At 39.2% G+C, this 18,825-nt stretch overlaps 2 protein-coding genes and 1 pseudogene across 3 annotated transcripts; 2 read left to right on the top strand and 1 right to left on the bottom strand.

The window, feature by feature from the left end:
* Positions 1-499: 499 nt before the first annotated feature.
* On the bottom strand, positions 500-4,053 carry LOC137735879 (uncharacterized). Its single transcript, XM_068475232.1, has 6 exons — positions 3,760-4,053; positions 2,343-2,724; positions 1,603-1,799; positions 1,361-1,502; positions 1,104-1,263; positions 500-822 (listed from the first exon to the last, which is right to left on the bottom strand). The coding sequence occupies exons 1-6, from the start codon at positions 3,828-3,830 to the stop codon at positions 797-799; spliced, it is 978 nt and encodes a 325-aa protein (XP_068331333.1). The 5' UTR covers positions 3,831-4,053; the 3' UTR covers positions 500-796.
* Positions 4,054-5,771: 1,718 nt separating this feature from the next.
* Positions 5,772-8,968, top strand: LOC137736220 (glycine--tRNA ligase, mitochondrial 1-like; annotated as a pseudogene).
* Positions 8,969-10,363: 1,395 nt separating this feature from the next.
* LOC137736927 (DEAD-box ATP-dependent RNA helicase 40-like) lies at positions 10,364-16,455 on the top strand. Of its 2 annotated transcripts, none has more exons than XM_068476251.1 (8): positions 10,364-10,511; positions 10,981-12,104; positions 12,225-12,449; positions 12,669-12,737; positions 13,236-13,505; positions 13,607-13,957; positions 14,418-14,695; positions 14,856-16,455. In XM_068476251.1, exons 2-8 carry the CDS (start codon positions 10,989-10,991, stop codon positions 15,916-15,918), a joined length of 3,372 nt encoding a protein of 1,123 aa, XP_068332352.1. In that variant the 5' UTR covers positions 10,364-10,511; positions 10,981-10,988; the 3' UTR covers positions 15,919-16,455. The 2 variants fall into 2 exon arrangements, with proteins under 2 accessions (XP_068332352.1, XP_068332351.1); XM_068476250.1 differs by having other exon boundaries at positions 10,976-12,104.
* Positions 16,456-18,825: the final 2,370 nt, after the last annotated feature.

The raw sequence follows: 18,825 nt of genomic DNA, 5'->3' as shown, positions 1-18,825 counted from the left end.
GAGAAGGAAGGTTGGAATGCCAACAGGCGTCTATTATTGAATTGAATTTACCCGACCTGATAGTATCCATTTTTGAAACGTTCAGTGCCAAAATCACTAAATGGGTAAGTCACCAATCCCTAAAACAGACTATATAATGTACTTTATCTGCTGGATTACGGGTGGTCATTTTACCAGATGTTTCTATTGTATGAATCTATCCTTGTGTGATTCCTGTTGAAGCATATACTCGGGGGTGGGATGATTTCAAAGCAGCCTCCCCCATTCATTAGATAGAGAAGATCATCAGGATTTCGTGATCTCCTGCTAAACTTATAATTGTTTAGACCTATTGCCGATACTAAGTTTCAGCCAAAAAATTGTATCCATTTTTCATGATATTATGCATGGATCAGATGTATCATGGCGAATTCTTCAAAAAGTCAAAAATATGAATTTCTAGACAAAAAGAACAAAAAAAAAATAAAACCCGAAAAACTCTTAACTGAACTGACGGAACATAAAATTCGAGTTAGTTAGAAATAGCTCAAAAAGTTGATGAACAAGCTATGAAATTTAAATCGACATGCACATTTACAAAACTAGAGGGTGAATGGAAACCCAGCCTTCCTATTCAAATAACAAGGAAGGAAACGGCAAGAAACGGAGCCCGTTCAAGAAATGCATCCTTCCGTAGATAGGCTATGTCTGTCTGACTGTCTGTTGAGAAAAATAAAATTTCGAATACCCGGATCGATCTCATCTCGCTCCAGGAACAAGTGTTGCGGCAAAGTTGTACCTCTTCCAGCTGACGATTTCATCCTTCCCTTACAGATAATCTCTCTGATAAATCGGTGAGCATTGCAAAACGCAGTAATTAGTACGGCATCGATCTTCAAAATATACCATATTAATATAGAAAGTAAAGGCATGAAATTTGAAGTTTGCCTCAAAGCTATGAACTAAGATCCTACTGCAGCTGACAACTAAAAGGCAGGTTTCATATCCATGCAGATAAAGTATATTAATTCATCAGAGAACAAAATCCATAATTTCATCGGCCACAGTTAAGACTTCCAATTTGCAAGCCTTAGAAAATAAAATTAATTAGGAGACTAACTTACTTATCAATTCGTAAGTAACGATCATTGTAGTTCCATAGAGTGACATATTTAAGAACCTTGGACCAAAACCTCTATAAAATCCCCGCCATCCATCCTCTTTAAGGAGTGTCTTCGCCGTTTTCAGTACTGACGGTCTTCCAGCACCATAATTATCCATGACCTTCAAGTACCACATCGAAGAATTAGCCAAAGGGCTTATTTATTATTTAAGACTGCAGAAATTATAGAGAAAAAAATGGCTTTATATGCTAAATTACCTGAAGTCGTGTCTTGACTGTGTCAATAGGAGTAGTGATAATAGAGGTACAAGCACCAGCCATCATGCCGGCTGAAGCCTGAACTGTCACCATCTCCATATGAGACGGTTTCGTCTCTGCATCGTCTCTATAGCCCAAACTCCTATAACAATACAAAGGACGTATAACAATTACACAACATATTCGGCTGAAGTTAAGGAACTGCGACAGAACAAAATTGTCTGGCAGGAAATTATATACACCTCCAGATCATGTGCTGTGCAGAACCATAGGCACCCCACCAAAGTGCATTTGCTGGTGACTGGGTCAGAGCTGTTAGTCCGAAGCCTCTGTACAATCCACGAAGACCTTCAGCCTTTGTCACATTCTGTATAACATCAAATGGTTTGTTGCAGGATGTAGTCCCGGGAAGTCCTTGCACCATTAGTCTTTGGCAAATCTGAGAATGCACAGGTGTAGTGATGAGGAAAAAACAGGTACATTCAATGCTTGATATCAAAAGACAGAACTGAATACCACACGTCAATCACAAGCTTTCTACTCTTATCCCACACACACAACTATTACCAAAAAAGGTCTCATGTATCGATTAGAGTCTTTTGCGCCATTTAAACCATAACAAAACAATAGTAAAATACTGCATCGCGGAAGTGGTGTATATGGCAAGACTACTTTTATAGGGAATGACTCCCACCAAATAATTATAAACCAAAAGAAAGGGGAACGACAGTTTTTGATTATGGGGATCTGTATATTCATCTCTTAACAGGATATTAGAGTTGGAGATAAGAATAAAACAGTTTCAATAAAACAGATGCAGAATATTAGTTCGTTAGCCAAAAACAGTAAAAGGTATACGAGCATGACCTGCATACAAGCAATTCACCTACTCTTTCTTATGTATTCCAATCCAGTATTCATTTTCTTGCTCATAAACCGAAATACAATATATTAGGAAATGAGAAAGAACTGGTTGACCTACCACATCCAAAGGCACATAGTACCCACAAGAAACTAAATTTGAGAACATTCCCGCCACTCCATTAGCAATGCCAACACGTGTAGCCTCAGGCATGTCTAGACCATCAGTGTATTTCAACATCATATCCTTTGATACTTCAAGTGATGTCAAAGCCAAGACCCTACCGGGCAACGATCCAATGGCAGATGTGCCAAAACCTCTAAATATGCCGGGGATGCCATCACATCTTAATATATGTCTAAATACTGATATTCCACTCATGTGAGAGAGTCCAGAACCAGCTACTTGCATTCTAGTCTTTAAAACTGCTGTTGGATGTAGCAAGGCCGACTGCGCTGTGAAGAGAATAGCCCCGATAATGTGAAACTTTGTCTTGTCCAACCTGATCGAGGTGAATAAAGTTAAACAGACATTCAGTTCTAGTCCATCATAAGCACATCGGCAACTTCCTTTAAATTAAGGCGAGATAAAAGGCAGAACCTCATGTCTCCATTGGCATAAATAAAAAGAAATAGAAAATGGTTGCGGTTGTGTTCTGTTTTCTTTTTCCAAGAAGAAAAAGAGGTTTTGGGTTGTTGTGTTTCGTTTCAAGTACATAAAGGATTCTACCCAAGCTCATTGTGATTACCATATATGCTTGCAGTGCATAATGCAAATTTTTATATAATAAATCAAAACCCCAGCTCGTAGCGAACAAACTAAAGAAAAATACTTCTTGCGAAATGCATCGAAGACTTGTTTTGCCATTGAGACTGCTTAGGCAAGTTGTACACATGAGAGGTAGGCAACCACAAGAGCTCTAAATCCAGCCAACTTGGGAATTTATAGTTCTACACTGACATTAAACTAACATAAACATGAGTAATCACTCTAGCCCAAAACTAATCAGGACTAAACACAAACAGTCAAGCATAATTTCATCTGGAAAATTGGTTAATATGCTAAAACTGGTGCATTACACAAGAACATTGCACGCATAGACCCACTAAAAAAAGACCATGCACACGAGTTAGGCCAGTTAAGCAAAGCAGAGTGCCACCCTTGAACCCCGTTCGCAGCCCTATATACTAGAGTAGTTTAGAATATCGCCATGTGAAAAACCAATGAACAGTCATTCCTCTATTCCCTCAAGGATCCAACAATCCAAGGGCAACAAACACAGTTCCCCAAATTGGCCTAACACAATCATAATAATTTAAAGTACACACATACGTAGCCATATTGGCTATAGCGGATGTGCTCCCCTATGCAACTAAGTTCCAATTCCCTCGCAAGTTCACAGCTAAACTTAATTCTAAATTCCCTAGCAACAATTTAGATTAGTTTAAAGTAGAATATCGCTCGTATAAAAAAACAGAGTAGAGAAAATGAAATGGGAAGGGAAATAAAAAAAAAAATGGGAGAAGGAGAAAGGAACCTGTCCCAGTTGATGTCAGTATCAGAAAGGGCCAACTCCGGCACCGTCACAGGCTCCGTCTCCACCGCCATGTTTTCCCGTCTCCAAAGCTTTTCCGTTTCTAATTTCTTCCCCCACACTGTTTTTCCAGCTTTCAAATAGTGAATGTTTGTTTTTAGTGACAGATTCTGACTGCTGCAATTTGTGGTTTTAGAAACGGGGATTCGCAGCTGAGGCTTTGTAAGGTACACGGCTGCCCGATGCTCCTCCTTCTGGGTTCCCACGGCGAGGCGGCAACCGCGTACTCGGTGCACCCCAAAAGAGACCAGAGAATTCTATTTAAATTTGATGGTCCTTCTCCAGAATCCATTTTCTATTGAGCGATGGGCTTCGTTTCATTGCACACGGGTTGTGGGTCTCTTCAATTCCAAAGCCCACGTTAAGAACGTAAGCATAGTCACAATAAAAATGCAAAGAATTTTGATTGCGAGGTAGTCTGGTGTTTACTAAATATTAGAGAATCAAAAGATGGTGGAACTCACATGAATTTTTGAATTCAACTCTAAAATTTGAAGGAATGGTAGTATTCTAATTGCGGGTCGTTGGGAGAATTCCGAATGGATATTACCGAAAAAGGCCAATAAATTAATTGGTGTTATGTCAGTGTCAAATGTTGCTCGTTTGTGGTTTTGGTGTTAATACTAATAGAGACCATTAGATTTAATTTGAGTTATTCGGATTACATGATTCTTAGGCTCCCAACAGTGAGATCCGGAGTGGATCCTAATAGTGAGATCCGGAGTGGATCTCTATCCTTGATGAACTATTTCTATGCATGTATTCCAAACATCATGTTTTATTTTAGCTGGTGGTTTTAATGCCTACAGGGACATCCGGTGGGAACTTGTACTAATGGCTCTTTTACTTACCATGCCATCTTCTAGGCTTTTTTACCTTAATTTAAAGGCTATGAGAAGGGTTCTTTCAACACATCACTTGCTATCTCATGTTTTGTTAACTTGATTTTATGTAACAAACTTTGTCGAAAGTGATTTTGGTTATCTAAAAGTGTTTAGTTACCATTTCAAAGACAATGCTAAAAGGCTATAAATGCGCTTCTAGAGACACAATGAAGCAATATATTATCAAAATTTGACTGTTGTGCTTCTCTTGTTATAACAGTAAAATCTACACCATGATCAGAATCCAATTCGTAAATGGTTAGAAAACGCAAAAACAAAATAAGAGGTGTTACTAAACAACAATGCAATCCTTTCGTGTTACGTTTGAAATTAAATTGAATAACTTGTTTCTTAATTGGATCATCCAACCACCACGTTAATATATTACTCGTAGAATAGTAAGAGGTTGGAAAGAAAAAAAAAACCCAACAAAACAAACAAAATATAAAGGGTAATTCCAGAGAGACTAAATGTATAAACTAAATTTTGGTTACTAAACAACATGGAAGTTAATGATCGGATTATTACTTATGTGTTGATTAACGTACTTATTTCTTATTAGTGATTCATAGTTTACAAATTTAGTTTCTCTCGCATTACCCAAAATCTAAAATAATATGTTGTAAATTCAATGTAGATCAAATAAAAATTATTCTTTAATTAATGATTATTTCCTATTAAACTTTGCGTTACTTAGAAAACAAATTTCTCTCTTCTCATGATTTACTATAAATAAAGACACATCCTACAATTTCCCAACGTCTTATTCTCCCCTATCTCTCTTGCCGCACCTCCGCATTAGGAAAAAAAGTTATATCAAATTGGGAATAAAAAAAATTGAACCGAATTCCGCTCCGATTTGGAAAACTCATGTCGACAAGCACTCCTTTCTTTTGGGCCGAGACAGCAATGACCAGTCGGCCTAGTTTTTGAACTATTTTATTTGGACACCTCTTCGTTATTTACAAACGTTTCTTCCCTCTGAAAAAGTAAAACGCTTGTGTTCCCCTTCTTCGCTCCGACCCACTGTCCAGACGGACCAGATCGATTCCTCAATGCGCCCCAAATTCAATGTCTGCCGCCTCCTCGCTGGAATCGAGAGCTGCCGGCGGCACCAAACCTGATATTGACGCCGCAAACGACGCCTTGAACCCGATGGACGAGGACCTTAAAGTCTCTAGAAGCGTTGGCGCGCTTAACGTCACTAGGCAGGTGCCATCTCGTCAAGCCATGGCGAAAATGCTGCAAGAGCGGTTGTTTTACATCCCGTCCTTCAAAATCTACGACGGCGCTGCGGAAACCGCTGGGCTTTTCGACTACGGGCCTCCCGGTGTCAAGCTGAAGAACAACGTTCTTGCATTTTGGCGTCAGGTGAAGTTTAAGGAAACTTGATATGAGTTCAATTTGTTGAGCTAATAGTAGAAAATTTATTAAAATAAGTCTAATTTCTTTAATTTAATTCTTTAATTATCAATAAGTTTTAATATAAAAATTAAATTTCTTTCTAATTATCTCTATGATTTTTTTTTTTTATTTTTGTTCTTCCTCCGGCTTTAAACTGCATTTATAGATTTTATTTTTAATTTTTATACTCAAAATATATCACATGTTAATTGTATTTACCTACCTATATGACATATTTTTTATTATAATCAACCTGTCACAGATGAATATGTTTTGGTTGTAGTATATTATGTTTTTTTTTCTACCTTTTTAGTTAGGTTTTATATATCGTTTATAGGTGTAAGGTATTTGTTACTTGAGTTAAGGAAGAATGTTTTGCAATAGATTTATGTTAGTATATTAGTTTTTTTGGTATAAGATATTAATTAGATTTTTAATGCTTGATTTTAATTGATTTTTAATATTTTTAGAAATAAAAATATATAATTAGATAACTGGATTCGCTTCTAAAAACAATATATGTTTTTGGATCGATTTCGTTTCTGATCAGGTTAACTTAAGACTTATTCTATTTCCTTTGCAGCATTTTGTTCTTGAGGAGAACATGCTAGAAGTCGAGTGCCCGTCTGTCACGCCCGAGATCGTTCTGAAAGCGTCGGGGCACGTCAACAGATTCACTGACCTTATGGTTAAGGACGAGAAGAACGGGAACTGCTACCAAAGCGAGCTGCGCTAGTAGCGCGCCTCCATTTTTCAGCTGGCGTCAAATCGAAGCCCACTTGCTGAAAGATTTCTGCACCGAGAAGCTTCAGAAGGATCTCAACATCGCAGAAGAGAAGGCGAAGGAACTCAAACATGTACTCGCTGTGTTAGATGACCTCTCAGCTGAAGAACTAGGTGCAAAGATAAAAGAGTATGGGATTACAGCCCCTGACACGAACAATCATCTGTCTGATCCCTATCCATTTAACTTAATGTTCCAAACGTCAATTGGTCCGTCTGGCTCGAGCACTGCGTAAGCATTCAAACACATTGTCGAATATTTGTTTTTTGTGTATTTGGTTTCAAAGAATTTGAGAGTCCTGATTCTTCGTGTTTCGTTACTCAGGTGCATGCGACCGGAAACGGCACAAGGCATATTTGTGAACTTCAACTATTTGTACTACTACAATGGCAACAAGCTACCTTTTGCTGCAGCTCAAATCGGCCAAGCCTTTCGAAATGAGGTAATGTGTCTTCTCTTTGAATGCTTTTGTTTTGTGGTTCTTGTGCAAGTAATTGATTTCGAACATGTTTATCTATGCGTGCAGATTGCTCCTCGCCAAGGGCTTTTAAGAGTCCGTGAGTTCACACTCGCAGAGATTGAACACTTTGTAGATCCCGAAGACAAAACTCACCCGAAGTTTAATGAGGTCGCGGAGTTGGAGTTCCAAATGTTTCCGAGGGAAGAACAGGTATCTGGCCAGTCTGCAAGGATAATCCGCTTGGGTGAAGCAGTTGCAAAGGTTGGTTTTTATCGATTTCTCTTCGGCCTTCCTTTTTGTCCCTTTTTTTTTTTTTTTTTTTTTTTCTCTTCTGTTTTTCTAACATTGCTGGCATGGTCGACAATCAAACTTTAGCCTATTTCATTGGCCGAGTCTACCTCTTCCTCACACGGTTGGGTATAGACGATGAGCGTCTAAGGTTCCGCCAGCACCTGCCGAATGAAATGGCGCACTATGCTGCTGACTGCTGGGATGCTGAGATCGAGACTTCATACGGGTGGATTGAGTGCGTTGGGATTGCAGATAGATCTGAATATGATCTTCAAGCTCATTCAGTAAAAAGTAATAAAGATCTTATGGCTCATGAAAAATTTTCAGAACCAAGAGAAGTGGAGGTATGCTTTGTTCCTAATCATTTAGAACCATCACTACTATTAGTAAACAACTAATTAATCATGACTTCCTCGCTTATCTAAACACGTTAACTCGTCATTAAAAACAATTGTTTTTTACTAACTTGTTTTGTGATTTCAGGAATTGGTTATATCTCCGGTGGTTAAAGAGACCGGCCTTGCTTTCAAGGCGAACGGAAGGAATGTAGTTGAAGCACTGAAGGTGAATACTCTTTCTAGTCCAGTCCATCGTTTTGCGATTAATACTGAACATAGTTTTGGTATTTAATTTCTGTAACCTTATGTGTTTCAGACCATGAATGAAAAAGAAGCTTTGGAGATGAAAGCGGATTTAGAGGCGAACGGCGAGGTGAAGTTCAATGTCTGCACACTAGGGGAAAATGTATCCATAAAGCAGAATATGGTGATGATTTCATACAAGAAAAGGAAAGAACACCAGAGAAGATTCACACCCTCAGTGATCGAGCCTTCGTTTGGAATCGGGCGGATCATCTACTGCCTCTTCGAGCATTCATACTACACCAGACAAAGTCAAGCTGGAGAAGAACCGTCGAATAACTTGAACGTGCTCCGTTTCCCTCCTCTCGTGGCGCCCTTTAAGTGCACGGTTGTCCCGCTGGTTCAGAGAAAGGGGTATGAGGAGGTGGCTAAAGGCATTTCCAAGTAACTGACCGCAGCTGGCATATCACATAAAATCGACATTACAGGCACCTCAATCGGGAAAAAGTATGCGCGGACCGACGAGCTTGGTGCGCCCCTTGCTATCACGGTGGACTCTACAACGTCAGTGACAATTCGGGAGAGAGACAGCAAGGATCAGGTTCGTGTAAATTTGAAAGAGGTAGTGGTTGTTGTGAAGGAGCTAACTGCGGGGGTTAAGACTTGGGCAGATGTGTGGCGTGCTCACAGAGTCAGAAGGCAATCTAGGCTTAGAAATTTACTTAACAAATTGTGTTTTCCCTGCTGAATTTACATAGAAATCTAATTTTGTTGTATTTTGGCCCTAGAGGAAAAAAAAAAATGAAGTCGTTCGACTAATTTTCGTAGATGATGACGTTGTAATTATCTTCCGTTCGTTGTGAAAAGATGAGCGGAATGAGTTTGTTCTTTCATTGTGAACGCAAAATATGAATCCCAAATATTTGCTGACAAAGTTAAAAAAACCAAATTTCTAGACTAAACAACAAAAATAAAACCCATAAAACTATAGATTTATTGGCGGAACGTAAAATCCAACGTACAAATCGAGTTCATTAGAAATAGCTCGAACAGTCGATGAACATATAATCTCTCTGATAAATTGGTGAGCACAATTCAAAACACAGCAATTACAACCTCGTCGATCTTCAAAATGTACCGTATTAATTTAGAAAGTAGTAGCATGAAATTTGAAGTTTGCCTTGAAGTCATGAAGTAAGATTCTACTGCAGATGACCACAAGAAGGCAGGTTGCATATCCATGTAGACAAAGTATCTAATTCGTTCAAAGGCCATCAAATATGCTGATGTAAATTAAAGAATGCATTTTTGAAAAAATAAATATTTGGTAAAATGGTGAACCAAAACCCAAAAAGAAAAGAACAACTTCTTGGCGTCGTTTGTCCTGCCACTACCAATCTAATCCTGCCGGTGAGAACTCCCCTCTTCTCTTCCTCACTATCAATCCAGCCTCTTCCTCCCACTCTTTCTCTAACATTGATTTGCTGTCCGTGGAATTGTAGCAGATTCCGTCATGTGGGTTTGCAACTCAAGCATGGCAACCTAAAAAATTCTAATCCTTAATTTATTATTGTAATCTTATTATTTTCTGATTGTTAAATGTTAACGCGCAGTGGAGATTTATATTGAAATTTATAATATAGATTTGTAATCAAATTCATTTCCAATATGCGTTGTGTAGCTAACATTTATAATAGCTAACATTCAATAATTCATAGTGGAGATTTATACGATAACGACTTTTGAGTTCTAGAGGCAAATTGAAATTAAAATGAAGTTCTAGGGGTTAAAAAGTGGGATTAAAATTAACTTTCACAGAGGATGTAGCTAAAAATAAGCCTATGATATTAAATTTTTACTCATTAACTTCAACAACTTTATCGACTATTGAACAGAAAAGCGGAAATATAATAAAGTAGAACAGATTTAATTTTAGAAGGTAATGTAATGATTTTTGAATTATACGAGACAAAGTGAAATTAAAGGTGAATTTAAGAGATGCAGGTAAAAATAACCGTACTCTTAATCACAACCGTCTATTTCAAGGTTCACCACTGATTCTGGACTGGCGGTGCAGCTGATATTTACCCCCATAACCCTACATTGAAATTCCATGCCCCCTCCCCACACAACTCATATAATCAGTCCTCCGACCCACGGAGGGCGAGAAGCAAAACAGCAAATATTTTCCCGGAAAATTTACCTCTTGTGTTTCTCGCGTCGCTCTCTGATTGTTTTTATACCAAAGAAATAGAAGTTTTTTGAAGCCGCTGCTCAATATATTCGACGAGGTACGTGATTTTTTAGGGTTTTTCGAATTGGGAATTATATGCTTGATTTTACCTCGCTTTCTAATTTTGGGTATTTAATTTTTTCTAAGTTTGAATATGCTTGGTTGTTGAACGTTTCGGATGTATTTTGTTAATTCAAATTTTGATACGGGGTTTTAATTTTGTACGAAATTTGGGTTCTGAGAAGTGAGAAACTGTTGGTAAAGTAAGAACAGAAATTGAATTTTTGGATTTTGGATTATTTTTTCTTTTGTATAGATTCTGTGGCATTTAGACATGCACTAAATTAGGTTATCCTAACTTCAGAAGACTAAACAATTATTTTTTTGATTTGAGGTTGTTTTGCAACTCCATATGTGTGATTGATTGTATTAGTTTTTTTTTTTTTGGTTATTATTTGGTGCAATTTTGCGAAACGAGTTTGCAATGTCGATGTTTTGATGGAATGGTTTGATACGTTGTAGATCAGTATTAGTCATGGCATCAGTGGAGCCAGCCGGTCCACGATATGCGCCTGATGATCCTACACTTCCAAATCCGTGGAAGGGTTTGATTGATGGTAGTACGGGTTTGTTATACTATTGGAATCCTGAAACTAACGTTACCCAGTATGAAAAACCGGCTTCTTTGCCGCCACCCTTGCCAGCAGGCCCACCTCCTGCTACTACCACACCAAAGCTGGCTGCAATTCCTGTTGCTCATTCAATGCAACCGAACGGAGTGATGCCTCAGGATGGGCAGCAGATAACACAAGCTCCACAACAGCAGGGGTCGCAAATAAACCAGTATTCTCAACCGCATGGACAGATAATGGCACAACAGCTGAATCCAACATCATATGCTCAACAGCAGGGATCACAAATGGCTCAACCTGGACATCAACAGAGTTCACAAGTGGGACAGGCCATGCAACATCATGGGCATATGATGCAGCATCCGGGTCAGCAAATGCCTCAGCAACTGGGGCAACACACACCACAGAGCCACGGGTCACAAATGCATCAGTTTGCACATCAGCAGATGCATTATATCCCTTATCAGCAAAGCATTCCTCCCCAAGGGCAGCAAAGTTCACAACAGCAATCTATGCATAGTGCACAAGGGCAACCACTGGCAAATCAACAAGAATATAAACCTGCATTCTCTCAGAGGGAGGAAGATGATTTTCAACAAAGAAATCAAATTGGTGTTTCTCCATCTCGATTTCAACCTGCGGGTGCCTCATCTGTGCAGAATCTTCCTACTGGGACCAATCCAGTACAAATGCCACAGAGGTCTGTTCATCAAGGGCCACCCCAACAATTTGGCGGCCCTATAGGAAACATGCAACACCCTTCCTCTTTTGGTCACTTGCAGCAACCTGGGGCTGATTTGCCTCACAATCAACATGGTTCTAGGTTCCAAAATCAAATGGACCCGGCAATGATACGTGGTCAGCAGTCAAATGTGCCTCCTGTAGGATTAAGAATGGGTCATGAAGATAATTTCCACGGTAGAGGTGGAAATGACTATTACTTCAATAGTAATAAAGAAGGGCCACCAGGTCCTCAGCAACCCAAACTTGCATCTATTCCGATTGCAAGAAGTCAGCAGGTATCTCTTAATTAATATCACTGCCACGTTCTGTTAGGTTTCCATGTAAGTTATTTACATTTAAATGCATTCTTCGAAAGTTAACTGATTTCTCATTATGTCATGCCATTTTTTTTTCAGGAGATGAGTATGAGTGGTGGTCCTCCATTTCAAAATGCTACACCTGGTCGTGCCAATGCACTGAATACCATGCCAGGTCCCATGCATAACGCGTACAGTCAAGCAACAGGTGGTCCACCTTTCCCAAATAACTCTTTGGTGAAGCCCCCTTATGCCGGACCTACAAGTGTTACTAGTCTTTCACCTGTTGAAGTTTATCGGCAACAACATGAAGTTACTGCATCGGTCTGTATTTCTGTTTGCTTGGGATGTATTTGTGGGAATGTGGGAATGCTTGTAAATTTATTTGAACAGCACTGAAAATGGTTTTGAGGAGTGGATACAAAATGATGTTGGTTTTGATAAGAGATGGTGCTTTATTGTTTATAGTTGTTATGGACACAATAGCGTGTTAAACTAATGTGTATTCTTTATGACCTCAATTTTTTGCATTTAATTGCATAGGGTGACAATGTTCCTGCACCGTTCATGACATTTGAAGACACTGGTTTTCCTCCAGAGATATTGAGAGAGGTAAGTTACGTTCCCCCCTGGATTTGTTTGTTCTCTGATATTTTATAAATATCCATTATGAGATCCATACCATTCCATTTTTGTGTTAGTATGTGTCTTCTACTTTTGAACTCATCAGTTCTCACTTGTCGCAGGTGCGATATCTGCTCCGGAGGAGGAGCATATGTCGTACGCTGCACTGCTATTGGCACACTTACACATGCAACAACTATTCTGAAATTTGGCTGCAAAATGAACTGTTGGAGCCTATCTTGTAAAAGGGTGGTTAGCCCTTCATCCAAATCACACCTTATGTGACTGGGATTTCTTACTTAATGGCTCCACCTGTTATGTCTTTATGCCCTCTTTTGTTGCCTCAAGTTGCTTGTGTAAGCAACCATATACCCATGGGCATTTTTGTCATCTTACTCTTCTATCAATACAATATTTGTCATCTATCTTTGCATGAGACATTCTTAAACTTTTTCCTGATCTCTTAGACCTATGTTATTGGTTCAGATTCATGCTGCTGGCTTTACATCTCCCACACCAATTCAGGCACAAACATGGCCAATTGCTCTTCAAAGTAGGGATATAGTTGCAATTGCGAAAACTGGTTCTGGAAAAACTTTGGGCTATTTGATGCCTGCATTCATTCTTCTTAGACAACGCCGTAATCATTCTCAGAATGGCCCAACAGTCTTGGTTTTGGCCCCAACACGGGAGCTTGCAACACAGATACAAGATGAGGTCTTGAAATTTGGGCGAGCTTCTAGGGTATCTTGCACGGTGGGTGCTCATTGCTTGACTTTATTGATATGATTGTTTCATTTTTTCAGTTCATTTTGGTTTATATGTTTTATTCACTGTGATTGAACTTCATGATTCAGTGCTTGTATGGTGGAGCTCCAAAGGGCCTTCAGCTAAAAGAGTTAGATCGTGGAGCAGATATAGTTGTGGCAACTCCTGGTCGTCTTAATGACATACTAGAAATGAAGAAGATTGATTTTCGGCAAGTTTCTCTACTTGTACTTGATGAAGCAGATCGAATGCTTGACATGGGTTTTGAACCTCAAATCCGTAAAATTGTGGATCAAATACCCCCGCACAGACAAACCCTTATGTACACAGCAACATGGCCCAAAGAAGTAAGAAAAATAGCAAGTGACCTTCTCGTTAATCCTGTACAGGTGAATATTGGCAACGTTGATGAGCTTGCTGCAAACAAGTCTATCACACAGGTAATTTCTGAATGAGTACATTTTTTTTAGTGTTTTGACAAGTGCACATATTCTAGGATAATGTAACTAGTATATTAATGTGCTATGATCATAGAACTACAATTGTCATATCAGGTGCTTTATGTTTTCAGTTTTGATCAGTATCACTACTCACATATAAGAAATCTTATGCAAAAAATTTCTATTAAACTTAAATCTAATTATAACACGGAACCATAAGCTTTGCCGTACACTTCACTTCTGGCTCGCATCAATAATTATATACAGCCGGTCTGTGTGATGGTCTATCTCCTTTTTTATGTGCATTTTATGCTGAGGGTTTTTCAAACGCACACGTAGGGTAGAATATATTTGTACTATTAACTTGTTTGTGAAATGGGAACCTTTTTATACGTTCAAAAAGAAGTAGGAACCTTTTTATTACTTCACCTCGCAAAATGATTTGTTAATGAATATGCAGTACGTTGAAGTTGTTCCACAAATGGAGAAGCAAAGGCGCTTGGAGCAGATCCTAAGATCCCAAGAACGAGGTTCTAAGATCATTGTCTTTTGTTCCACCAAGAGGTTGTGCGATCAGATTGCACGTAGTATTGGACGCACTTTTGGGGCTGCTGCAATTCACGGGGACAAATCTCAAGGTGAGCGAGACTGGGTTTTAAATCAGTTCCGGAGTGGAAAATCCCCAGTATTAGTTGCCACTGACGTTGCTGCTCGTGGGCTTGACATCAAAGATATAAGGTTAACTCATTTCAATGCACTTCTTTATTTCCAATTTAACATGTTGAGTTTATTAATGAAAAAATATCGATGCATTAGGACAAAGATCATGATTGAGCTTAGAATTAGACCTCAACATTGTTTCAAAGACATTATACTTACAGAGTTTCTCATGTTACAGGGTGGTGGTAAACTATGATTTCCCTACTGGTGTTGAAGACTATGTTCACCGAATTGGAAGAACTGGGAGGGCTGGCGCAACTGGGATGTCCTACACCTTTTTCTCCGAGCAAGACTGGAAATATGCAGCTGATTTGATTAAAGTTCTGGAGGGAGCTAACCAGCAAGTGCCCCCAGAGGTGCGAGAGATTGCTCTACGTGGTGGGGCTGGTTTTGGCAAGGATAGGAATCCGATGAACCGTTTTGATTCTGGTGGGCCTGTTAATGGTGGTACTGGCCGCTGGGATTCCAGCGGCCGTGATGGAATGAGGGATGGGGGTTTTGGTGGTCGTGGCGGTACAAGGGATGGGGGTTTTGGAGGTCGTGGTGGCATGAGGGATGGTGGTTTTGGTGGTCGTGGCGGCATGCGAGATGGCTTTGGCGGTCGTGGTGGCCCTAGGGATGGTGCTGTTGGTGGCCGTGGTGGGAGAGGCGATTTCTTTTCTGGGCCTGGGAACAGGGGCCGAGGATTTGGTGGTCCTGGTGGTGGTAATGTTGGTTGGGGTAGAAATGGCAGTGGCCCGCAAGATCGGTACAACAGTATGGATGGGCGTGGGGGACGTGGACGGGGACGATTTGATAATAGAGTTGATTTTCCTGACAGGAGCAGAGGCAGAAGCTATAGCCGTAGCCCTGACAGAGTTCGAACATGGGATATCAACAGAAGCAGAAGCCGGAGTCGAAGCCGCAGCCGCAGCCGGAGTAGGAGGAGTCGGAGCTGGACCAGGAGTCGGAGTCGTAGCCGGAGCTGGTCCCGTGGCCGTAGTCGCAGCTACAGTCGTAGCCGAAGTCGTAGTCGTAACCATAGTCGGAGCCCCAGTTATGAAAGATATGAGAGGCCGCCACGCGTTTCGAAATTTGATGTGAAGGATCCTGTTCCTGAATTTGGGGCTCCACCTGTACCAGAGATGGTTCCTACGTCCCCAGACACCAAGCCCATGGGCGAACTGCCAGTGGTTGAGGAAACTGAGCCAGTGCATACACAGGGTGTTGGAGGAGACCCTTCTCATCATCCAGCGACTTAACCTGAAACCTGTCCTTGGGTGGAGGGGGAAACCCTTCTCACCATCCAGACACAGATTGCTTTTTCCAGTCCTTGTGTGGTGCATTTATGTCAGTTTTGGTTCGTTAAGTGTCTCGCTTATGCCGATCTGCGAAGCTTGCTTTTTGGTGTGAGAATACTTGTATGCGGTATGTTGGGGCTGGGCTTCCTGGAATGAATTGGATGATACATATACAGTAAAATGAAGACATGCTGACCTGCCCAACTGCTTCTGCCGGTGGTGGAAGGTCATTCCAGGTAATTGGAGGTAGTTCTGGACGATGGATGTGTTAGGGTAGAGCTCTAGAGCACTCTTTTCAAGCACCGTCTATTATTTTGATCATTCAACGGTTGAATTTGAGTATTGCAGAGGACATTAGCTCGTCGGAATATTGGTGTCTAGTGTGAGAAATTGGGAAAGACATGTATTACACCTTTCCCACACGGAGTTTAGGTGCTTATTTTTACTAGATATTGTCAAGAATTAACCTATTTTTTCAAGTAACTTTTCTATGTTTAACTTCGCTCTCTCATACACACACACACACACACACACACACACACACAAAGCACTGTGTTCAGGAATGTGTGGGTAGATGTAATGTGATTTAGGTACTACTAACTGTGAATGTGAAGCAGTTACGGTTTTCTTTTCGGGTCAACGATTTGAAAATTGCACGTATCTGTGGTCAAGCCAGTTGTAGTTCATATCCTAATGCCAGTGAGCTTTCATATTTTGGTTTGGTACTTGGGTGTCATTCTTTCCTCACCTTGTCCTCCATTTTTATGCTGGCAAAACACTTTAGCGATAGGTTGTCTAGTTCACCCCTCTATAGGTTCCAGCAAGGGCCGGTGGATCACCTTTGGGATCCAAGCCAGAGATCTCGGGGTAACTTTTTGAAGAGATTTTCTCATGCAACCAAGTTTTGGTGGCATCACCGTCTAATATGCTTACCATGTGTTGAAGAAGTGTACTGCCCGTTCAATAAGCAATTGTCACGTGGTGAACAGGTGACGAGAGAATAAAGCGTTTCTCCTTTATAGATTTCTACCTAATTACAAAACTTGTCACCATGTTCAGCATATAAGTGGGAGACCCCAGGTGACTAAAGGCCCCTATATGCCCTAAAAAGGTTTGAGCAAAGAACATTTTGGCCTATCGCATACATAAGAATATTTTTATGTAAAAGACATCCATCCACATGCAAGTAAGCATATAGTTTTTGAGATTTCCAAATTCTAAATATAACCAAGAATATTAAGTCATAAAGCAAAAATAGTCTCACTTTATTTTGCAATCACTAGGTCTCCAAGTCTTAAATATTATGCCTAAGTATATAATATATTGCGTTTATCTTTTTGTCACACTAATTTATGAACGTCACGAGCTTATAATTGAGTAGAGCATCAAAGTGGTTATTGCTATTAAGTCTCAGTTAGGAGAAAATAGATTTACCGTCACGCGGCATCTCAACCTAATAATATATTGCTATGTGCAAGTTTTCTTCCATATTCTTGTTAGATCGGGACACTACAAGAACGACGAACTCATTCCATATAAGCTGCTATCATCGATTATAAATTTACAAGGGCACCCTAGCTACTATGATTAAGGTGACAAGAAACATATATCCTATATTTTTTTATAGTCTATCTTTCTAAAATAACGTTCATAAATCAAACGTAAATTTTTTTTCCTTGTTTAATTCCTCATTCAATAATAGTTTGATTTAATTTTTATAAATACGTAAATTAAAATAGCACACTGAGATAAAGATATCTTATTAAATAAATATATAACACGTAAGTTACGTACTCATGCAGGAGGAACCAACACCCTCCACCTACCAAAGGAAGCCTTGTGCCAGTCTCATATCCACGACTCTAGAACCATATGACCTACTAATCTACTGACATTCATTTTCATTTGTAAGCGTGGTCGAAGATCTGAAGTTCAACTCAAATAGATTGTGAGTTTAATATATAATTATTATGGTTGACTTATTATGTAAGTAAACTAAAATTATGAAATTTCATGTATTGTTGTATAAAAACTAAAGTTTATGAAGCAATATTTTAAAGAGAAATATATTTTTTTTGCCAAGAAAAAAGAGAAATATATTCCATGCGAAAAAAGCACACCAAGAATAATGGGAGAAATCTTCCTTTCAATTCTCAACTAATAAAGGTAAGTTTTATACCCAACATATAAGTCAAGATAAGGTCAACCCTAAAAAAAAATATTTTGGTAGGAATCGAATAATAAACTTGTTCCAGATAGTTCCAGATAGTGTTTAACTGTAGTGACAAGAAACAATTAAAATCAATACCCTTCTCCTTAACTAACAATATGTTGTTCTCGTTAAATTTTGCGTTACATTGATATTTGATTTGATTTTAATCGTTAATTTGAGAATTATTCTACATATCCCAAATCCAGGTTGGACTAAAAAACTCTCATCTACTATAAAAAGAGCTTCATTCACCATATCATAAAGTCATATATATTTAGTATTATGGTCCAATGTAATTCATTTTTACTTATAAGTAAGAGATTTTCAATTCGATTATCGCCAAAGGCGAACTTGAACCACATTATCACTAATATATTGTGAGGTTTAATCCATTCTCTCACCCCCTTAGTGTAGATAATAACGTTTGTTCGAAAAAAAAATTCAAACATTAGAGGGGTATTTTGCGACACTGCATTGGTATCACCACGGTAGCCTATCCTTCTTTCAAGAGATTAAATCTTCCACATCAAAAATAAGTGTGGTCTTTATGTGGCATGAATTGTTGAATGACACGTAATTATAAACTTAATTTTTTTAATTTTATTATCATAAAATTAATGTGTTAAACAATAATTAAGACCACATAAATTCAAGCA

This window comes from Pyrus communis, chromosome 6, assembly GCF_963583255.1.
Source record: "Pyrus communis chromosome 6, drPyrComm1.1, whole genome shotgun sequence".
Taxonomy (NCBI): domain Eukaryota; kingdom Viridiplantae; phylum Streptophyta; class Magnoliopsida; order Rosales; family Rosaceae; genus Pyrus; species Pyrus communis.
The sequence above is the reverse complement of the archived record's forward strand: the minus strand, read 5'-3'. Positions and strand labels throughout refer to the sequence as shown.

What these genes read in the sequence shown, in the direction of transcription:
- LOC137735879 (XM_068475232.1), bottom strand. Translation starts at nt 3,830, where the DNA reads ATGGCGGTGGAGACGGAGCCTGTGACGGTGCCGGAGTTGGCCCTTTCT. An exon ending in GCACAGCACATGATCTGGAG is followed by an intron (nt 1,503 to 1,602) that starts GTGTATATAATT and finishes GTATTGTTATAG; the next exon opens with GAGTTTGGGCTATAGAGACG. An exon ending in CGTTACTTACGAATTGATAA is followed by an intron (nt 823 to 1,103) that starts GTAAGTTAGTCT and finishes CCGATTTATCAG; the next exon opens with AGAGATTATCTGTAAGGGAA.
- LOC137736927 (XM_068476251.1), top strand. Translation starts at nt 10,989, where the DNA reads ATGGCATCAGTGGAGCCAGCCGGTCCACGATATGCGCCTGATGATCCT. An exon ending in CGATTGCAAGAAGTCAGCAG is followed by an intron (nt 12,105 to 12,224) that starts GTATCTCTTAAT and finishes TTTTTTTTTCAG; the next exon opens with GAGATGAGTATGAGTGGTGG. An exon ending in CAAACAAGTCTATCACACAG is followed by an intron (nt 13,958 to 14,417) that starts GTAATTTCTGAA and finishes ATGAATATGCAG; the next exon opens with TACGTTGAAGTTGTTCCACA.